Below are 19,341 nucleotides of genomic sequence, written 5' to 3' on the forward strand. Positions count from 1 at the left end.
AAGCTATTATTTCTAAGAAGAAGAAAGAGATAGCAGGGAGGAGTGGGAAGTGATACAAGGAGTATCTGCCGGTTTCCGAGTCAGACTCGCTACCACGGCAAAGTTTGTATTGGTTGGATAGTGTTAAGGTATGGTATTGAAGGGTCAGGGAAAAACCACATAGGCAGAAAGAAGAAAGAGCCTACATGTAAAACCTGACATCTTTTGATAGCACATGCAAGGATGTGGGCTGGAAAAAGACCAGAGGTTGTGTTAGTTAGGAACAGGTAACATGCACAATACATAAACCAATTCCTCGCCATTCCATCGCCTGGGGATCAGTCCGTCTGGGCACTGCTGGGACTAGCGCGGTCCTTGCCGGCTGCGGAGCCATGCGTCAAGTACCACTAGGGCCTGTCGCACGGCTCCACCTCCTTGGGGTACCTCGTACCCAGTCTCCGATCCCGGAGAATGAGGCCAAGCCCGCCGAGGCGGGGGCCTCCTGGAATGGGATGGGTCATGGCGCCGGGCCTCCCTCCTCTCTGCCCGCGCCATGGCCCTGTAGACTGGGCAACTGCGGTGGGAGGCCGGGTGACCCCCCGCGCAGTTGGCGCACACCGGCGCCTCCTTAAGTGTTGCGCAGGCCGTGTAGTGGTGATCACCACCACAGCGGTTGCACTTCACTTGGAGTCCACAGCTAACTTGACGGTGGCCCCACCTCAGACAGCGGAAACACTGCAAGAGCTGCTGAGGGGGACGTTTTACCTGACTGCCGCTACCCGCTGAGGTCCTCTCCTGATTGGCTCCTCGGTTGACTGCTGTCCTGGGAGCAGTCTTGGGTTGCGGCTGGGCGGCCCTCTCCTGGTAGGCCGGCGTCGCCTTCTGCTTCGTGGTCCGGCGTCGTCTTCTTCTTCTTCCCGGGCGTGTCTTCTCGGCAGGGGAAGAGGCCTGTCCTGGTGACGCTCCTCCCGGCCTGGTGACCCCAGGGTAGCTGATGGCTCCGCTGCGTCGCCGTCTTCTTCCTTCTCCTGGCTGGCGGCGGCGGCGTCGGTCGCTGCTAACGCTTGACTGCGTTCCCTGTCCTGTGGGGCGCACATCGAGGTCTGCAGCTCGATAGACGTGCTGGCGGGCTGGGCCTGGACAGCAGCCTCAGAACGCCAGGGGGCGTCCTCCTCCACAGAAGTCGCACAGTCGCGACGCCAGGGGGCGTCATGCCCCACCTCCGTGGTGGCGTCGCTGGTCGCCGGCTGGGTGGCCAGGACTAGGTCGGTATTAACCGCCCTATTCCTTAGCCTCCTCGGCGTCTCCCTGGTCTCCGTCGCGGCCCTGACTGCGCCGGTGTTCATCCCTGGCACTCCGTCCCTCCCTGGTAGACGGATGACCTGGAACAAAGAAGAAAGCTCCCTCTCTGCGTCGCGCATCCGCTCCTGGTCGTGATGCCTGATGATGAGGCCTCCTGGTAGGAAGCTCTCGACGGCCATGGTTGTCGAGATGATCCTGCCTCCTCGGCGAGGGCGCCGCATTCTGTCCAGGACGAGGCCCCGTTCAGAAGTTACAGGGCGCCCCGGCCTGTAGTACACGAGCAGCGCTTCGTGCGCCGGGTCGGTGTAGCCTTCGGAGAAGAAGAAGCCGTTAGGGGGGTCACACCCGTCCCTGTAAGGCTCCGTCTCCACCTCGATCTCCGGCTCCTCCTGTGGCAGCTCCGGCTCGGGTGCCGGGGTCTCCGGCTCCGTGTTGCTCTCCGGTGTCGGTGTCATGCCGGTGAAGAGATCTCGGAGCAAGTGCCCGATCGCCACCGCCCGTTCCTGGGTCGTCATCGTGTCCGCCTGGTTGTCCATCCTGGTCCTCCTGTAACAAACTCTGAAAGAGAAAGAGCGAGCACTGAGAAGTGCTCAGCTCAGACAAATGCTCTTCCGAAGTCGTACTAATAAGTGCAGCTGCCTGGTTAGCACTAGAAGTACTGAGCGCCTGGCAAGGAGAGAGAGAGCGCAGCGAGAGGCACGTACGTCCTTTCACTTCGGCAGTCACCTCGTCCTTTCATAATCGCTATTGTTTTTTTTTTTCCGGGGGGCCCCCCGAAGCCCGCTCCCCCCGCGTGACCAACGACTCAATCTACATGGCCTCCGACATGCTATTATTTCTAAGAAGAAGAAAGAGATAGCAGGGAAGAGTGGGAAGTGATACAAGGAGTATCTGCCTGTTTCCATGTCAGACACGCTACCAGGCGAGATTGTATTAGGTATATGGTGTTGAAGTATGGTATTGAAGGGTCAGGGAAAAACCACATAGGCAGAAAGAAGAAAGAGCCTACATGTAAAACCTGACATCTTGTGATATCACATGCAAGGATGTGGGCTGGAGAAAGACCAGAGGTTGTGTTAGTTAGGAACAGGTAACATGCACAATACATACACCAATTCCTTGCCTTTCCATCACCTGGGGATCAGTCCGTCTGGGCACTGCTGGGACTAGCACGGTCCTTGCCGGCTGCGGAGCCATGCGTCGAGTACCACTAGGGCCTGTCGCACGACTCCACCTCCTTGGGGTACCTCGTACCCAGTCTCCGATCCCGGAGAATGAGGCCAAGCCCGCCGAGGCGGGGGCCTCCTGGAAGGGGGTGGGTCATGGCGCCGGGCCTCCTTCCTCTCTGCCCGCGCCATGGCCCGGTAGACAGGGCAACTGCGATGGGAGGCCGGGTGGCCCCCCGAGCAGTTGGCGCACACCGGCGCGTCTCTAAGTGTTGCGCAGGCCGTGTAGTAATGATCACCACCACAGCGGTTGCACCTCACCTCGAGCCCACAGCTGACCTGACGGTGGCCCCACCTCAGACAGCGGAAACACTGCAAGAGCTGCTGAGGGGGCTAACTATACCCTCGGTTTATATCCGGCTGCGAGCAGCACTCTGAGTCACGTGACGAAGGGGTGGTAATACTTCCCAAACTTCATCTTGGAAACCACTGGACGGATTAATCTCATATTTGCAGGGTTATACTTTTAAAATGTGGGCTTTAATTTAGTGTTGGTCTCATATTTATTGATCCAGTCGTGAGAAGCTTAAAAATGGTTTCGAGAGAATTCTACGGGGAGGTAAGCTGCAAGCAGTGCTGACGCCCCACTCACGCAGCGCAGTAGGGGCGAAAACATTCTCTCGCACAGCTGTTCGTACGTCGTAACTTAGCCGTTTGCTCATGAATATATAACTCATATGTGCCAGGGCTGGTACAGTGGGTAGAATCAGAATATAAGTTCATTTTTAACGTGTGTATGTCAAATGTCGTGGGATAACAGATTTTTAAGTTCTCTAGAGCATCAAGAGGGAGAATGTTAGAAAATTCTTCAAACATAGAGCTATCTCCTGTGCAAAAAAGGTTGTGGAAAGAAAGATTGGTGCTGAGAGGAGAATTAAAAGAAATTATAAAATAATTAATTCTTGTTATCTAAGACATGATTCAAAATATAGGAATTAAAAGGTCAAATAAAATGTTTCTCTGAAATTTTATTTAGATTGAAGTAAGGATTAAAAACTGTTCCAGGTGGATAAAACAATTTTCCGTGATATTGAGCAGGGATGCCTTATTGTATAACTTTGAGAATGTTCATGTCTTATTTGATATTAGTGAGCTTATGCTTAGTAACTTATTTCGGTGGGCTTGGCAGACTGATATGTAATAGCAACTTCTGGATCGGTGAGGAAAGCAACGGGAAACTACCTCACTCCTCATTTCCCTAGTACGCCTCTTCAGTAATGCCTAGGCCATCTATAACAGCTGATGGCCGAGCTGTTGAGGATCCAACCAGCCTTAGCGCTGAAGACTGAATATACGAAGACGGTTTGAAAAGTTCTCGGAATCACCGCTAGATGTCAGTGTTAGAGCAACAAGGTTCCCACGCAATAATCACACATCCTTTGTGAGTGAACACGTAGCGCGTCAGTGCTCTAGCTGCAGGAGTGTGGTAGTGACGACTCTTTGTTGTTGTTCCCGCGTAGTGATTTGTGACAATGGAAAAAACTGAGATTCGAGCAGTGATTAAATACTTTGTAAAGAAAGTTATGAAGCAAAGGAAATTCATGCCGACTTTCAGAACACACTGGGGGACTCTGCTCCTTCATTTTCAACTGTTGCCAAGTGGACCAGCGAGTTTAAATTTGGTCGGGAGAGCTTGGATGATGATCCGCGTAGTGGACGGCCAAAAAGTGTTACGGCCCCAGAATTTATAGCAAAAGTGCATAAAATGGTCATGGAGGATTGTCTACTGAAAGTGCGGGAGATTGCTGAAGCTGTAGGGATGTCTTCTGAACGGGTATATTATATTTTAACCGAAGAATTGGGTATGAAAAAATTATCCGCAGGATGGGTGCCGCGGCTCTTGACATTGGACAATAAACGCACCAGATTGGAAATGTCCGAACAAAGTCTGGCCCGTTTTCAGTGCAACCAACAAGATTTTTGCGCCAGTTTGTGACTACGGGTGAAACTTGGGTCCACTACTATACCCTAGAGACAAAACAGCAGTCAAAGCAGTGGAAACATGCTGATTCACCACCACCAAAGAAAGCAAAGGCAGTGCGTTCGGTCGGAAAGGTCATGGCCTCAGTTTTCTGGGATGCAAAAGGCATTCTGCTGATAGATCATCTTCCTACTGGCCAAAAAATTACGGGGTAATACTATGCAAACATCCTAGACCAACTACAAAAAGATACGCGAAACAAGACCTGGTTTGGCAAGGTAAAAGGTCATCTTTCATCAGGACAACGCTCTGCCGCACACAAGTGTTATTGCCATGGCAAAACATGAACTGGGGTACGAATTGTTTCCACATCCACTTTATTCACCTGATTTGGCACCGTCAGACTTTCATCTATTTCCCAAGCTGAAAATTTTCCTCGGTGGACGGAGATTTTCTAGAAGAGAAGAACTGACAGCCGAATTGGAGAGGTATTTTGCAGGCCTGGAGGAATCTCATTTTCGAGATGGGATCAAGGTATTGGAACATGCATTCGTCTAGAGGGAGACTATGTTGAAAAGTAAAAGCAGTTCCACCGAGGTAAGATACTTAATTCTAGTACATTCCGAGAACTTTTCAAACCACCTACGTACATACATGTGCTGTACCATGGCTGAAATTCTGTTGTATTTCAGGGCGTATGGCAGCTGCTACCTGTTTGAGCGACATAAGATGCGTTACAATTGAGTCTATAAACACCTGACATCGCTATGATTAATAGGATTGGTATTGTGTAAAATATCTGTGTTTGTGTTTCAACGTTGACCATGCGTTAGAGGATGGTTGCCTAGTTGTACTTCCTTTTAAAACAATAATCACCACCACCACCACCGACCATGCATTAACCTTCCTTGCACCACCTCGGTGGTATGGAGAAGCCTTGGCTATGTTCGTAGGCTTAACCTGACGCAGCTAAGAGTGCCGGCATAACCTCGCACTGCATTAACCTAACCGCCTGCCCTTCTTGCTCGGGCTACAAAGCAAGATGGCTGCTATACATAGCCCATATGGAAGGTTTTATGTGTTGACTTAATTCACGCTGACCATGCGCTCCTCCTCACCAATCCCTCTGAGGGTCACCTGCTTCTCACTATCTCTTTGGAGGATGAAAAAAATGAAATGTCGTATGGCTTTTAGTGCCGGGATATCCCAGGACGGGTTCGGCTCGCCAGGTGCAGGTCTTTCTATATGACGCCCGTAGGCGACCTGAGCGTCCTGATGAGGATGAAATGATGATGAAGGCAACACATACACCCATCCCCCGTGCCATTGGAATTAATTAAGGTTAAAATCCCCGACCCGGCCGGGAATCGAACCCGGGTCCCTCTAAAGCGCAGCTCTAAAGCCCTGAGGTCGTCTAGAATAATTATAGTAGTCTATCTTACAGTCTAGCACACATCAACTGCGAAGTAAAACATGAACACGTAGTCAGCGTAACGTTAAACCTGCACCTCATATAGTCATTGTTACCGTGTTTTGATGGTTTAGCGGATGTGGAAAGAAGGTGCGGGCGGCGAATGGGTCTAACTACGAAATTTAAAGTTAATTTAAAACTTCAACAAAGGTTATATTTTTCAAACAGAACAAGATTTACATATAATTTGGAATATTAACAAGTTCAACAAGAAATGATTAAAGCCAAAAATCAGGTACAATTACAAGTAAACAGCAAGAATAGAGGTATCAAAATTTTAGGGGTTTTTTACCCTCTTGGGCTATCAGCCCTACATTTTACAAAGCTCTCGGGCATACATCCTGAGCTCCAAGCTCCGCTTTACCTACATACACTTAATTCATGGGGTAGAAAACCCCTTCATACAAGGAGCACTTGCTCCCAACAAACACCTACAGGCCTTGTAGAGGCACTCGAAAAATCCAATTCGGAGAGAACTAACAGGCTCTCAGTTACTCACGCCTATTTAAGGCAACCTCAACTTTCACCATCACTTGCCCTCGGACACAACTTACAAATTTATACAGGGGTATCATGTACCCAATCTACTGGGCCTTATCAGAAAAGAACAGGTTAATTACATGGCCCTAAAATACCAAATTGGCTGGAGGCGTAGCTTGCACTCCTACATGAAACTTCTTAAAACATAGGTGGCACTCGGCCGGTTACACAGGGCTAATCCCATACTAGAGAGGTGACTCGTAGAAGAAAAACTTTTATTACCTTAAGAAGAGAAGAAAATTGGTTATGAAAACGTAGTCACCTCAAAACAATATGAGTGGGAGCTCGAGAGGGTTAAGCACTACCTATCCCAATTTGTGGTTAAAGATATAGAGTTTTACAAAGATATTACATTTTACAAGGTAGGTTACATGAGAAAAGGTTCGAACCCGCCCCGTGGGTTAAACTGCTGAGCTAGCAAGAAAAAGTTATTAAACGGCCATTACCTTGTTGATAAACTGCTGCCCGAAGAAGGAGGCGCTTCCCGTCCCCTGCTACATAATCACACACTAAGCAAGATGTCGATGAAGTGGCGCCGAGCCATTACAATCAGCAGTTTTATACCCACAAGGAAACTTTGAGACCTTTCTTGAAAGAAAAACGCCACACCCACTCTGTTTCATTGGTGGACGCAGTAGTTACATACAACATTGGAGAAGATATACATGATTGGCTGAAAATTATTTTAGAAAATTAGTGATTGGTAGAATTCAAAACTGGCGGAAGAAGAGATCAACATTGCCAACCCAAAAATTGAAAGAAAGAAATTTAACAAATAACAAACTTAGGGATACAAAATTTCTTCAAAACAGTTCGTTCACTTCGCACCAGGGTGCACAGTCATAGTTTGTTTGGTAGTGACATCTGGAAGAGAATGTCCACACCTCTTGCTACAGAGCAAACAAACACGAATCGAAATAGACACAGTTCAGAACACTTCAAAATTTACCGTAGTGACATCTTCCAAGGAACCATTGATTTAATACACATTTTAAAGTTCGGAGTTTATCCTGTAGGGGATTATTTTAGGCGCACAATTTAAACTTGCCGGGTCGGGGTGTACCAATCGGTACAGTCATTATGATCAATATCTTGCCTAGTTCAGCGCGGCGTTAAGCCAACACACGTTGTCAGCATCACATTAAGATCACATATGTAGCCGAAGTTCTTCAGCGGGCACAGTTGAAGCCCAGAATAATAATTCATAAATATATATAGGCCTATATGCTACAAAAACAAACTCATAGAATGCTTTAGTTCCTTTCCCTCTACATTGGTATTCATTGTCTCAGTTGAGCTGTATCCATCCAAATGAAGGCGAGCTCCGTCAGTGTTCTTACGTGCACCTGCCGTAAGCTGTGTGTGCCGGTATCTCGTTCGGCATGCAGATAACCACAATCTGTCCTAGCAAATTTACATCAATAAATTCAGGCGATGCAAAAAAGTGCCTAGCTACCCCGAGTATGCTATTTCTACTAGAATTTAGTTCATCAAGAGTTCTTTTACCTGCCCGACAAACAAGAGCTTTACGTGTTTGATTACCTTCAAATACCACCGAACTGAGCTAGGATTGAACCTGCTAAGCTGGGGTTAGTAGGTCAGAGCTTCAACTTTCTGAGCCACTCAGCCTGGCTGCAAATAAATTCAGTTCCACTTCTTACCTTAAAAGTTAGGAAGGGCAGTCAGTTAGGAATATGAAATCGCTAAATTAAGCCTATACACATGCTAGCTGGTGTAGGGAAGGTCAGCCGGTTAGTTCAGCGTGAGGTTAAGCCTGCGCTCTTACACTCTAGTTGAGCTCTAAAGCCCCGAGGTCATCCATACTTGTCCGATCCAGCGTAGGAAAGGGAAGCCTGGTGTAGGCAAGGGCAGTTGGTTAGGTTAACGTAGCGTGAGGTTAAGCCTACACTCTTACCTAGAGTGAGGTTAATCCTATACTCTAGCTCAGCTCTGCAACCCTAAGGTCACCCAGACTTGCGTTAGAAGGCAGCCGGTTAGGTTAGTGTGAGGTTAAGCCTACACTCTTACGTAGAGTGAGGTTAAGCCTATACTCTAGCTCAGCTCTGAAATCCTAAGGTCACCCAGACTTGCGTTGGAAGGCAGCCGGTTAGGTTAGCGTGAGGTTAAGCCTACACTCTTACCTAGAGTGAGGTTAAGCCTATACTCTAGTTCAGCTCTGAAACCCTAAGGTCACCCAGACTTGCGTTAGAAGGCAGCCGGTTACGTTATCGTGAGGTTAAGGTGTGACGTCACCGTGTGGATTGAACTGTCCAAACACAACTAGCCTATTTGACTCGCGGTTCTGAATATGAACGAGTGCCGTCACTGTAGCAGCTTACGGTTTCGTTCACCTTTTATCTGCTATGTCAGTGCCATCTGTCCCATTTGCTAATCGAATTCGTATGTTTAACCGACTTCTACAAAAAATGAGAAGGTTCTCAATTCCGGAAGTACGCATTTTTAACGTATGTACACCAATTACTACGATATTCCGCGGTCGCTGAGCGACATATTTTTAATTGAATGAGGAATCTTTGAAGGAATAAAAATGTCTTCAAAATCTGCTCGGTAGTTTTGAGTCATCATCACTGAAGCGCGTAGGAATGTTTGCCCATGTTTCCTCTGTTCTGCAGCGCTGAGGAGGCGGAGTTGTCTATATAAGAACAAATAACGTTGATATACGACAGCATTTTACAATGTTAACCAACCAAAACATGAGCATTAAACGAGGCCTAACATGTAGTCTGAGTTAAAATAACAAACTTCTGTTATGTTTGCACTGCTTGTTTTTATTTTTAAGCAACATATGATAGGACAGCGAGTTACATTCCGCACATTGTTACACTCATTCCTTGTCATGTAACTAAACAATACAGAAAATTTTTATTGGTAATTTTTTTCACGTCCATTAGAAAACGTAACGCCTTTGTTAAGGTCATGTCCTCTGGAGTGCTATGCAGTGTGGCTGCTTTGCTGTATCCATGCACAGAAAAATTGTCGGTCTAAGTGGTTCAAACGATTGAGGCGCAGGTCTTCTGACCCCGATCCTGGCACAGTCCGGTGGTATTTGAAGGTGCTCAAATAGTCAGCCTCGTGTCGGTAGATTAACTGGCACGTAGAAGAACCCTTGCGGGACAAAATTCCGGCACCTCTGCGTCTCTACTTCTTTTCTTTGTCTGGTTTTTCTCTTGATCTGCCAGAATGTGATGATGAACAGTTCGTTCATGGAAGAAGACCACTTTGAATCAGTACCAATGACTGTGGTTGAACAGCTAACAGTTAGTACTTACTGCACCGTTCATAACCAACGAGCGACACACAACCTACACACCCAAAACATGACATAAACATAGAACAAGATAAAAACTTACCTCCAGATGGTAGGAAAAACATCAAAACCCAGCCTGTCAGGGTATCAAATTGTCAAGAGCAGAAACAAGACAAATTCTCCTGGAAACAAGAAGAATTTAATTTCAGCATTTCAAATAGGAAGGTTTAACAATATTTAAACATTATGCTCGTTTTTCAAAAAATTAAAGATACATTGGTTAAGATTTAACCTCAAAGTTTTAAACAATACTAAATAAATTAAATGAATCAACAAAATATTACCTTATTTACAAGACAGAAAGCCTGTCTCAAACCTTTTTCCACTTGAGGAATATTAACCACTAAAAATTTTAATACGGTATCACCTTTGATAGTTAATTAGTCGACCGAGCTCGATAGCTGCAGTCGCTTAAGTGCGGCCAGTATCCAGTATTAGGGAGATAGTGGGTTCGCTCACCACTCTCGGCAGCCCTGAGGATGGTTTTCCGTGGTTTCCCCTTTTTACACCAGGCAAGTGCTGGGGCTGTACCTTAATTCAGGCCACGGCCGCTTCCTTCATAGTCCTAGCCCTTTCCTGTCCCATCGTCGCCATAAGACCTATCTGTGTCGGTGCGACGTAAAGCCAATAGCAATTCGTTTACCAACTTTAGAGAGCTGCTTGCTCTCTTCCTCGATAGGGTATCGGGAGATCCTGCAAGGGATAACTTCCTTAGCAAGGTACTTAAGAAAAGAAAAGGTAGTTACCCCAACACACAGGGGAAGGAAAAACAATTAAACCTTAATGTGGACACCAATTAACAAATTATACCATCAAGGGTCAAAACAATACCATGGAAACAGTATCACACAACTGGACTGTCCACCATAAAAATCTTTCACTACACAAAACAATCATCATCACCAAGGTAACCACCATCACAGTCATTAACATGGGGACCAATCCCATTGGTGGGCCAACAATAGTACGCAACATGGAGGAAAACAAATGCTAAGGCTCACACCAGAATCGCAAAACAAACAAAAATATGAAATTTAATTTAATTAAAATATAAGGAGCAAGAAATGAAACTAGTATTAAACCAGACACCGAAAACAATAATCCTTGCCGGAACTCCCACTGTATCAACATTCCATAAGTGCTTATTATATGAGAACCAGAGGATGAGTAGCCTCATTTAACATTAATAATAAAAATTTTGAATATATAAATTTTACCAAAATATCGCTGAATACTCTTTAAGATGACAATCAGTCAAGTTTTCATTAAATAACCAGGTAGATTATACAACCTTTTCAAGCCAATTTTATACTAATACCGTACAAAATGTCGGAGTTAAAGTTTTTCCACGTGTTTGCTGCTTATTAATTTCTAACGCGTTTAAAAACTTTGTATGGTAGAAATAAGTTCTTGAAACTTAGGAGTTCACTTCCAGTGATGATTTTTCCAAGATTATAAGACATGTTGATCACTTACGGTATGAGGTGCATCAGTGGAAAGGTTCAACATGGCCTAGCTATGTAGTTCCTTACCAGACGAAGCTTCCAAATCAAAACCACAATGAATAAATTTACGAGGATAATGAATGGATATCCAGAGGGTTTGGGAGGTCAAACCTCGTAAGCAAGAGCATTTATCCGTAGTCCATGATATTGCTCGAAGCCAGGACGCGGCGAGAACTCCCTAAGCGTCTGTTCTCCATCACAAAACACAAGCGAGTCACCCCGTTTACAAGATGGCTGCCTCGGACGTTGATTGGTCAGAGTAAGAGAGAGGCCGACACTTGAAGGATGACAGTGTACCGACCAAAGACCACAAACCAGCCACAGAAGATATCAAATTAAAACGAAGACTCCCATAAACTTAAGAAATAATTGAGAGAAGACAGTCTAAGAAATAGAATTAGTTACACCAATTTCTATAGCATATCAGCCATGACGAAAACAGTGATTGAGAGGGAGAACCACTGTTTGATGGCATACCTATGAAATAAAATAGTTTTGTGAGCCAACTGTGCTCAGCAGTATTGTCTTGGTATTGCACTTTGTTATCATTGAGTACACAACACTATTGGCACCATGAAACGAGTCACGTGCTGAACGGTTGTCGGGCTTGTCCAACAAAAGAAGACGCCGTCAGCCAACCGATGTTGCCACGTTTGGTTGATGCCCGTTCTACGTTACTACTACTACTGTACATCTACCTGTACCGCTCTTACCGTCTACACGTCCCTCAAGAACCAACTGAACAAGTCCTTTCTCTCCTTATCGTCAAATTTAGCCGGATCGATCTCCTCAGTCGAATCTTCATTGTTTGTTTCAGCTGTGGTCGGTGCTCTCACCATTGGCACTACCTTCTTTCTGTCACCCGTCGCTGGGATCCTCACCGACAGGTTTGGGATCAGATTGACGACGTTCGTCGGGGGCCTCCTCGCTGCCATCGGGATGTTCCTCTCCTCCAAGTTGACGGATTCGGTAAGTGCTGTGTCCTCAACCTAAGTTACTTTCGGTTTGCTGGTTTTTTTCTGAAGGGCGGTAAAATTTATTTATTTATTTATTCGTATCAGAAGCAGTACATCATATAAATTATTAGTTAAGAATGAAAAATAATTAAATAGGCCTAACTGGTAAAAAACATACCAGGGGTACATTCAAAGTAACAATTATGTCATATCGGACCAGAATTTAGCAAGATCTCGACCATTTGGTGTGGCCTTCACTAAATCTTGCATGGTGCAAACTAGAGGGCAGGAGTTGCAATTAAGGAGGTGCGCCATAGTTTGTTCTTCTTCGCAGACACAGAGGGTTGACTCTTCAGATAGACCCCACTTCTTCATATTGTTCTTAGATCGACCGACCCCAGACCGTAGCCTGTTCAGACTCTTCCATGTAGACTACGACTCCTCATAATCGGCTGGAAGAATTTCAGATGGATCCATCCATCCATTCAGATGAAGGTTTCTGGATCTCCAGGAAGTTAGTCTTGAAGATTGAGGTGACTCCGAAAGGCACTCAGTAGAATGAAGAAAACTTCTCCTCGATTTCAATCGTTGTTGAGCCGGTTGATAATCATGTAATGAATGTGTTTGTGAAATGTCTACTTTAGATTTTTCATGTTTGGCAGCTACTTCACGTCTAATATCTGGGGGAGCAATGCCAACCAAGCAATATACCTTATCACAAGGTGTAGACCTTAGGCAACCTGTTATAAGCCGGCAAGTTTCATTTAAAGGAATATCCACCTGTTTGGCATGACATGATCTATACCAAACAGGGCCTGCATATTCTGCTGCAGAGTAGCTCAGTGCTAAAGCAGTAGTTCTCATTGTTTGAGCTTGAATTCCCCAGCTGGTACCGCATAACTTGCGAAGAATGGAATTTCGCGCAGATAATTTGCTTTTCGTTTTAAGACAATGTTGTTCATACATGAGTGCACGATCCAGAGTCACCCCTAGATATTTAGGTGTTGAGCAATGATCCCAGAGAGCGCCTTCCCAAAAAATCTTCAGTTTTCTTCTTGCCTGCATATTCTTTAAGTGAAAAGCGCAAACTTGCGTCTTTGAGGTGTTAGGCTTTAGATGGTTTTCTCTGTAGTATGGACTCAGTTCATCTAAGGCTTCCATTAGTCTCCGTTCAACACTCTCAAACTGATCACCCTGGGTGACAATAACTCGATCATCTGCATAAATGAAGCTTTTTGTTCCTTTTGGCAAGGGTTGATCTTTCGTGTAAATATTAAATAATATTTGAGACAAAACACTACCTTGGGGTAGGCATTCCTGGGGTTCTTCCAACGACTATTTCACCCTTGGAAATCTACAAAGAATCTTCGACTTTCAAGAAGACATCGAAGAAATTCAGTCAGCTTCTTGTCCTTCGTCATCTTATAAAGTTTACTCAGCAGAATTTGGTGACTGTGTCATAGGCCGCAGTTAAGTCGATGAAGACTGCTCCAGTTATTTTCCAGTTTTCAAAACCATCTTCAATATATTGGGTCAAATGGAGGATTTGTGATGTGCAGTTCTTCCCTCTTCTAAAACCGGCTTGTTCTGGAATCAAAAGTGGTTCAACTCCTTTTTGTAAGCCTTACCAGAATCATTCGTTCTTGAATAAGTGACAGAGCAAGGAAATTGGTCTGTAATTTTTAGGATCATGTGCATCTTCTCCTGGTTTGAGGAATGTTATAACTCTAGATTTCCTCTAAATTTTGGGTATTCTGCATGTTCGAGTGAAATTGTTAAATAGATTTAGTACCCAATCTCTAGTAACAGGTCCAAAATTCTTGATTTATTGAATTCAGATATCATCTACACCAGGAGCCTTTCCGTTTTTACTGATATTTATAGCATCATTCTGTTCTGCCATGGTAAAGGGATTAGAAAGCATACTGGTCTCTGGTATGAATTTTGTCTTAGGAACATCCACTTTGTTTTAGAACTGGAGTTTACATACTTGCCATTTTGGACGAGTTGGTGAGCAATTTGGTTTGCAGATATGTTACAAAGAGATGATGCTTTATTAGGATCATTACTGAGACGCCTGAGTAGCCTCCAGGCCTTCTGACTAATCCTATCCTTGTTAACCTCTTCCATCAATTTTAACCACTGTTCTCGTTTAGTCTCTGAAATAGCAGAGAAAAGTTGTTGTCCGCTTGCAATAGTTTCAGCAGTAAAAGGATCCCTTTCAGTAGGGCAGATGTTTCCTGGCAAAGACCTTGTATGTCATTAGTTCTGCATCCTCTTGGAATGGCTTCTTTAGAACACAATCTAATGGCATCAATAAATTGGCCATATGTCTCTGGCATGGAACTGATCATACTCATCTTTTTATCTAAAGGGGAAGTGAAACATTCCCAGTTTGCCTTCTTGAAATTATATCTTCTCTTAAAGTAAACACTCTGTGGTCTGACTGCGGCTAATATCTGGCATATTATGGGACGATGTTGTGTGTTAGGAATAGGAAGGCAGACAGATTTAACACATTGATGGGCAATCCGCTCAAAAATAAGATCTGGATTATATCAACGTTTCCACCTTCCACTGTTGAAGGATGAAGGAAGTTTGTTATCATGAATGAGGGACAATTGGTGTGATTCTGCCCAGTACATAACAGCTTCTCCGTTCTCATCATCATGTGGATAACCCCATGTAATGCTGTGGCTGTTGAAATCACCCACGAAGATGGACACTTTCTGCAAATTCAGATTATCAGGTTGTCTGAATGAAAAACTTACCTTTGGAGGTTTATAAATGGCAAAATGATAAGAGTTACTCAATTCTATTGCAATAATTTCTATGTTACTTTCATCTGTGATGGAGGTTGCAATAATCCTGATATCTGGTTTAGTGAAGATGTCACTTCCATATTGGCCATGAGGACGTTCGACTGCCAATCTCAATCCAGGGATTTTAGGACGTCGTTGATTAACATCTCTATCAGTTTCTTGTATACATAAAACATCACAGTTATGTTTTAGGCATATTTCATATAAAAGATCTTCTTTACAAGAAGGCAGTCCTTCAGTGTTAAGAGAAATAATTGTTAAATTGGGCTCTGATAAGAGCCTTTCCCTACTGGAACGAATCATTTCAGATAGTACTTTAATGATGCTTCTGGATTGCTGACGTTCAGTTCAGTAACGGAAATTCAATTCCGACTACTTATGCAGTGGCACCACGAGCAGGAATCAGCTTCACGTGTTACGTCCCGGTCGGTGGGAAAAACATCGGCATTGAGTGGTTTTGAATGGGAACAGTTTTATTCTAAAAGCAATCGCTCAATTCCCAAAGGCTTCAGGAATGTTATGGCAGGTTCTCCGAACTGTACTGTGTAGAGATGAGAAGAACTTCCTGTTCTGCCCAGACATATCTGCTCTTATCTGCTACACGAAAACATTGACTCACACTTTGCAGTTTGCTGGATTACAACTGCCAAGAGCGAAGAGCTGCCAGTAGAAGATAGTAGCGGAGTTGCTATGGTAACCATTGCGTCACTGGCTCTGCTGGTGACAACCCCTTCGCCCCGTGCCTCACGGGGCATGTGCACAATATCCGCAATAAGGTGGCACATCAAATCAAAATCTCTTTATTTGCAAATGAGGTGTTTACCTCGGTGGCAAATGGTACACTAAAATACATTATTGTCAAGCACTAAATATTAAATTAACAAGAGAATAAAATTTTCCTATAATACAATATTATATAATTTACGCTAACAATTTTTCTATTAAACACACAGCTCATCCTTAATAAATTTACATTGTTTACAATATTCTACTTATAATATCTCCTGTACTACTTACAAATATAGTCATCTGATATACAGTATGTGGAATTACTTCAAATGATACTGTACAACTGGTATAAGATTAAAATTTACATCGCATTTATTTACTTTTTCTTTTCTTTACCCATTCTGGAGCCTACGTAGCATAACGACCTGCTGCGTCTTAACCAGAGCCCCTTTTACCACCACTTTTCAGAGTCCCTGAAGGGCCTTCACAGCTACCGTAGCGGTCCCAGGGCCCTCGAAGTACCCACTGTACTTCACCCCTACAGGCAGTCCCCTACTTTGGCTGTCCAAACACCTTAGACCAGGGGATGGAATTAATTTATTCACACACATTTTTTATTTATATTAACCTGCACTGGTCGAATGCCCTCTAACATTTCATTTATTTTCTCTGTTGCTGTTTATTCTCTTCTTGAATATCTGTACAGATTTTGGAAAAGGATCAAACACTACCCCTCGTAAACTGTTCCACTCCTTCACACCCTTCCCAATGAATGAAAATTTACCCCAATCGCTTCTGCTAAAATTCCTTCTAATTTTATATTTGGGGTCAGTCCTGCCGATATAATTATTTTCCTACTGAAGCCTCTCACGGATATCTCCCCATTCTGCTTCTCCTGTATAGGCTCTACATAAACCTATAAGTCTAGTTTTCTCCCTTCTCTTACTTAAAGTTTCCCACCCTAGTTTCTTTAACATTTCTGACACACTACTCTTTCTCCTGAAATCCCCTGTTACAAATCTTGCTGCTTTCCTCTGCACACTATCTATTTCTTTTGTTAGGTATTCTTGGTGAGGATCCCAAACACTGTTTGCATATTCCAATAATGGACGAACCATACTTAAGTAACTTTTTTCTTTTAATTCTTTGTTGCATCCTTTAAGTAGCCTCATTATGACATGTAACGATCTGTATGCTTTCCCAACAATGTCATCCACATGACCCTTCCAGTGCAAATTACTTTCAAATCTTACACCTAAGTATTTGCACTTGCCATCTTTTGGGATAACTACCCCATCCAAAGTATATTCAAATTCAGTTTTAAAACTCCTGTTTGTAAAAGTTGTAACAGTTGATTTGCCTCCATCAACCTTCATGTTATTCTCTTCAACCCATTGTTGGATACTCTCAAGGTCCCTTTGTAATTCTGAACAATCCTCAATGGTATTTATTTCCCTATAAACAATTATGTCATCTGCATACAATCTTATTTTTGATTTTATATTGTTCCCTAAATCATTTACGTATATTAAGAAAAGTAACGGACCGATCATACTACCCTGTGCAATTCCCTTCCAAACTTTCTCTTCCTGCGATACGTTAATTCCTACTTTGACTTTCTGAACCCTTGAATTTAGAAATGTTTTTACCCAACGTGTAACCCTTACGTCCAATCCTATTCCCTCCAATTTCTTTAATAATATTCCGTGTTCCACTCTATCAAAGGCTTTGGAAAGATCTATGGCTATGCAATCTAACTGGCCTCCTGAATCCAATCGATCTGATATGTCCTGCTAAAATCCCACCAGTTGTGCCTCACAAGAAAATTTCTTTCTAAATCCATACTGGCTCCTCATGAACCAATTTTTATCATCACATATCCCTCTGATGTACTTTGATATTAAACTCTCCAGTATTTTACAAATTATACTGGTCAGGCTGATTGGTCTGTAGTTCTCTGGTTTCCTTTTATCACCCTTTCCTTTATAAATTGGTATTATTATAGATTCCTTCCATTCCTTTGGTATTACACTATTATTTATGACATAGTCAAAGAGAAATCTTAAATAAGGCACTATGTACCACCCCATTGTCTTTATCACCTCCCCAGTAATTTGATCACTTCCTGCTGCTTTTCCTTGCTGAAGCAGTTGGATTTCTCTGAAAATATCTTCATTTGTGAACGAGAAGCTTCTTGTTTCCCCCCGTGTCTGTTCCTCTGTAACTTCTGTTTCGGTTTCCAACTCCTGACAATCATCTACTGAATCTCTAAATTCCTTACTAAAGAGGTTTGCTTTCTCAGTATCTGTTAAATAGTGTTCACTCCCTTCTCCAACCATTGTAGGAATTTGGATTCCTTTTCCTTTTTGATTCCTGATACAGCTTTTTCCATTTCTCTTTGTGGTCATTACGCTCTTGAAGAATTCCATTTATATAATTCTCTTTTGCTTCCTTTTTCACTCTATTCAGTTCCCTCATTAGCTGTTTTCTACTTTCTCTACTCTCCCTACCTTCTTTGATTTTCCTGTTTACTATTCTACATTTTCTTTTTAATTTTCTTATTTCCCTTTATAATAAACAGGTTCTGAGGTCATTTTACCCTTCTTAACAGGTACAAATCTCTTCTCTCCTTCCCAAACGATTCCTTTGAATTTAGCCCAAAGTGTATCCACATTACTCCCTTCACTTATCCAACAACTGAATTGTGATTTAAGGTAAGTCCCAAATTCATCAACTTTAGTTTTTCTGTGCAATTTCTTGTCTTGTGTGACCCTCTTATTAAGCCTTTTTGGTACCAGTCCTACATCCATTATTACAGCCTTACGGTCACCTATTCCTTCAATTACCTCAGTTTTATCAACAATTTCCCATGGTTTAACCAAGAATACATCTAGTAAGTTATTGAGACGAGTCGGTTCTCGTACTACTTTTGTAAATCCTCCCTCCCAAATTAACTTATTTGCCAGTTTCTGTTCATGGGCTTCACTTGCAGCTCCATTCCATTCAACCTCAGGCAAGTTTAGTTCTCCCCCAATTATTACCACATCATTATTATTGTTTTTATGAGTATAATCTATTATTTTCTCAAATATTTCCATGTCTCTTTCCTCTCTTCCAGGCCTGTATGTTCCTATAATTCCCACCTCCTTCATATTATCACAAATTAATTTTATCCCTAATATTTCATCCCTTTCATCGGTAAACCATTCATGTGAACAATATGTTTCCTTCACCAGAATAAACACCCCCCTCCCTTTTTATATCCTCGGTCTCTACGATAGACTGTGTACCCTTCTGGAAATACTTCTCTATTACCCACCCCTTCTCTCAACCACGATTCCACTCCTATCACCACATCAGTCTCATAAGATTCCATCAATGTACCGAATATTAATTGTTTATTTACTACACTCTGACAGTTTACCAAGGGCAATCGCAGACCCCCTTCCTCCCTAAAAATTGACTGTTGCAATTGGGTAACTTGAAATTCCTTACTTTCCTGAGTTTCATTTTCTAGTTGGCTGAGCGAGCTTGACTTACAGCTGGCTCTTTCTACTAGTTT

At 43.5% G+C, this 19,341-nt stretch overlaps 1 protein-coding gene across 6 annotated transcripts in view; it reads left to right on the plus strand.

Moving 5' to 3' along the window:
- Positions 1–19,341, plus strand: part of kar (monocarboxylate transporter 10-like protein kar) — a 556,067-nt gene that overhangs the window by 363,673 nt on the left and 173,053 nt on the right. For all 6 annotated transcript variants that reach the window (XM_067143677.2, XM_068226773.1, XM_067143674.2 and 3 more), the window contains one exon: positions 12,090–12,241. In XM_067143677.2, the coding sequence (XP_066999778.2) occupies positions 12,090–12,241 (152 nt within the window). The remainder of the gene's footprint in view (positions 1–12,089; positions 12,242–19,341) is intronic.

This window comes from Anabrus simplex, chromosome 3 (genome assembly GCF_040414725.1).
Source record: "Anabrus simplex isolate iqAnaSimp1 chromosome 3, ASM4041472v1, whole genome shotgun sequence".
NCBI classification, from domain to species: domain Eukaryota; kingdom Metazoa; phylum Arthropoda; class Insecta; order Orthoptera; family Tettigoniidae; genus Anabrus; species Anabrus simplex.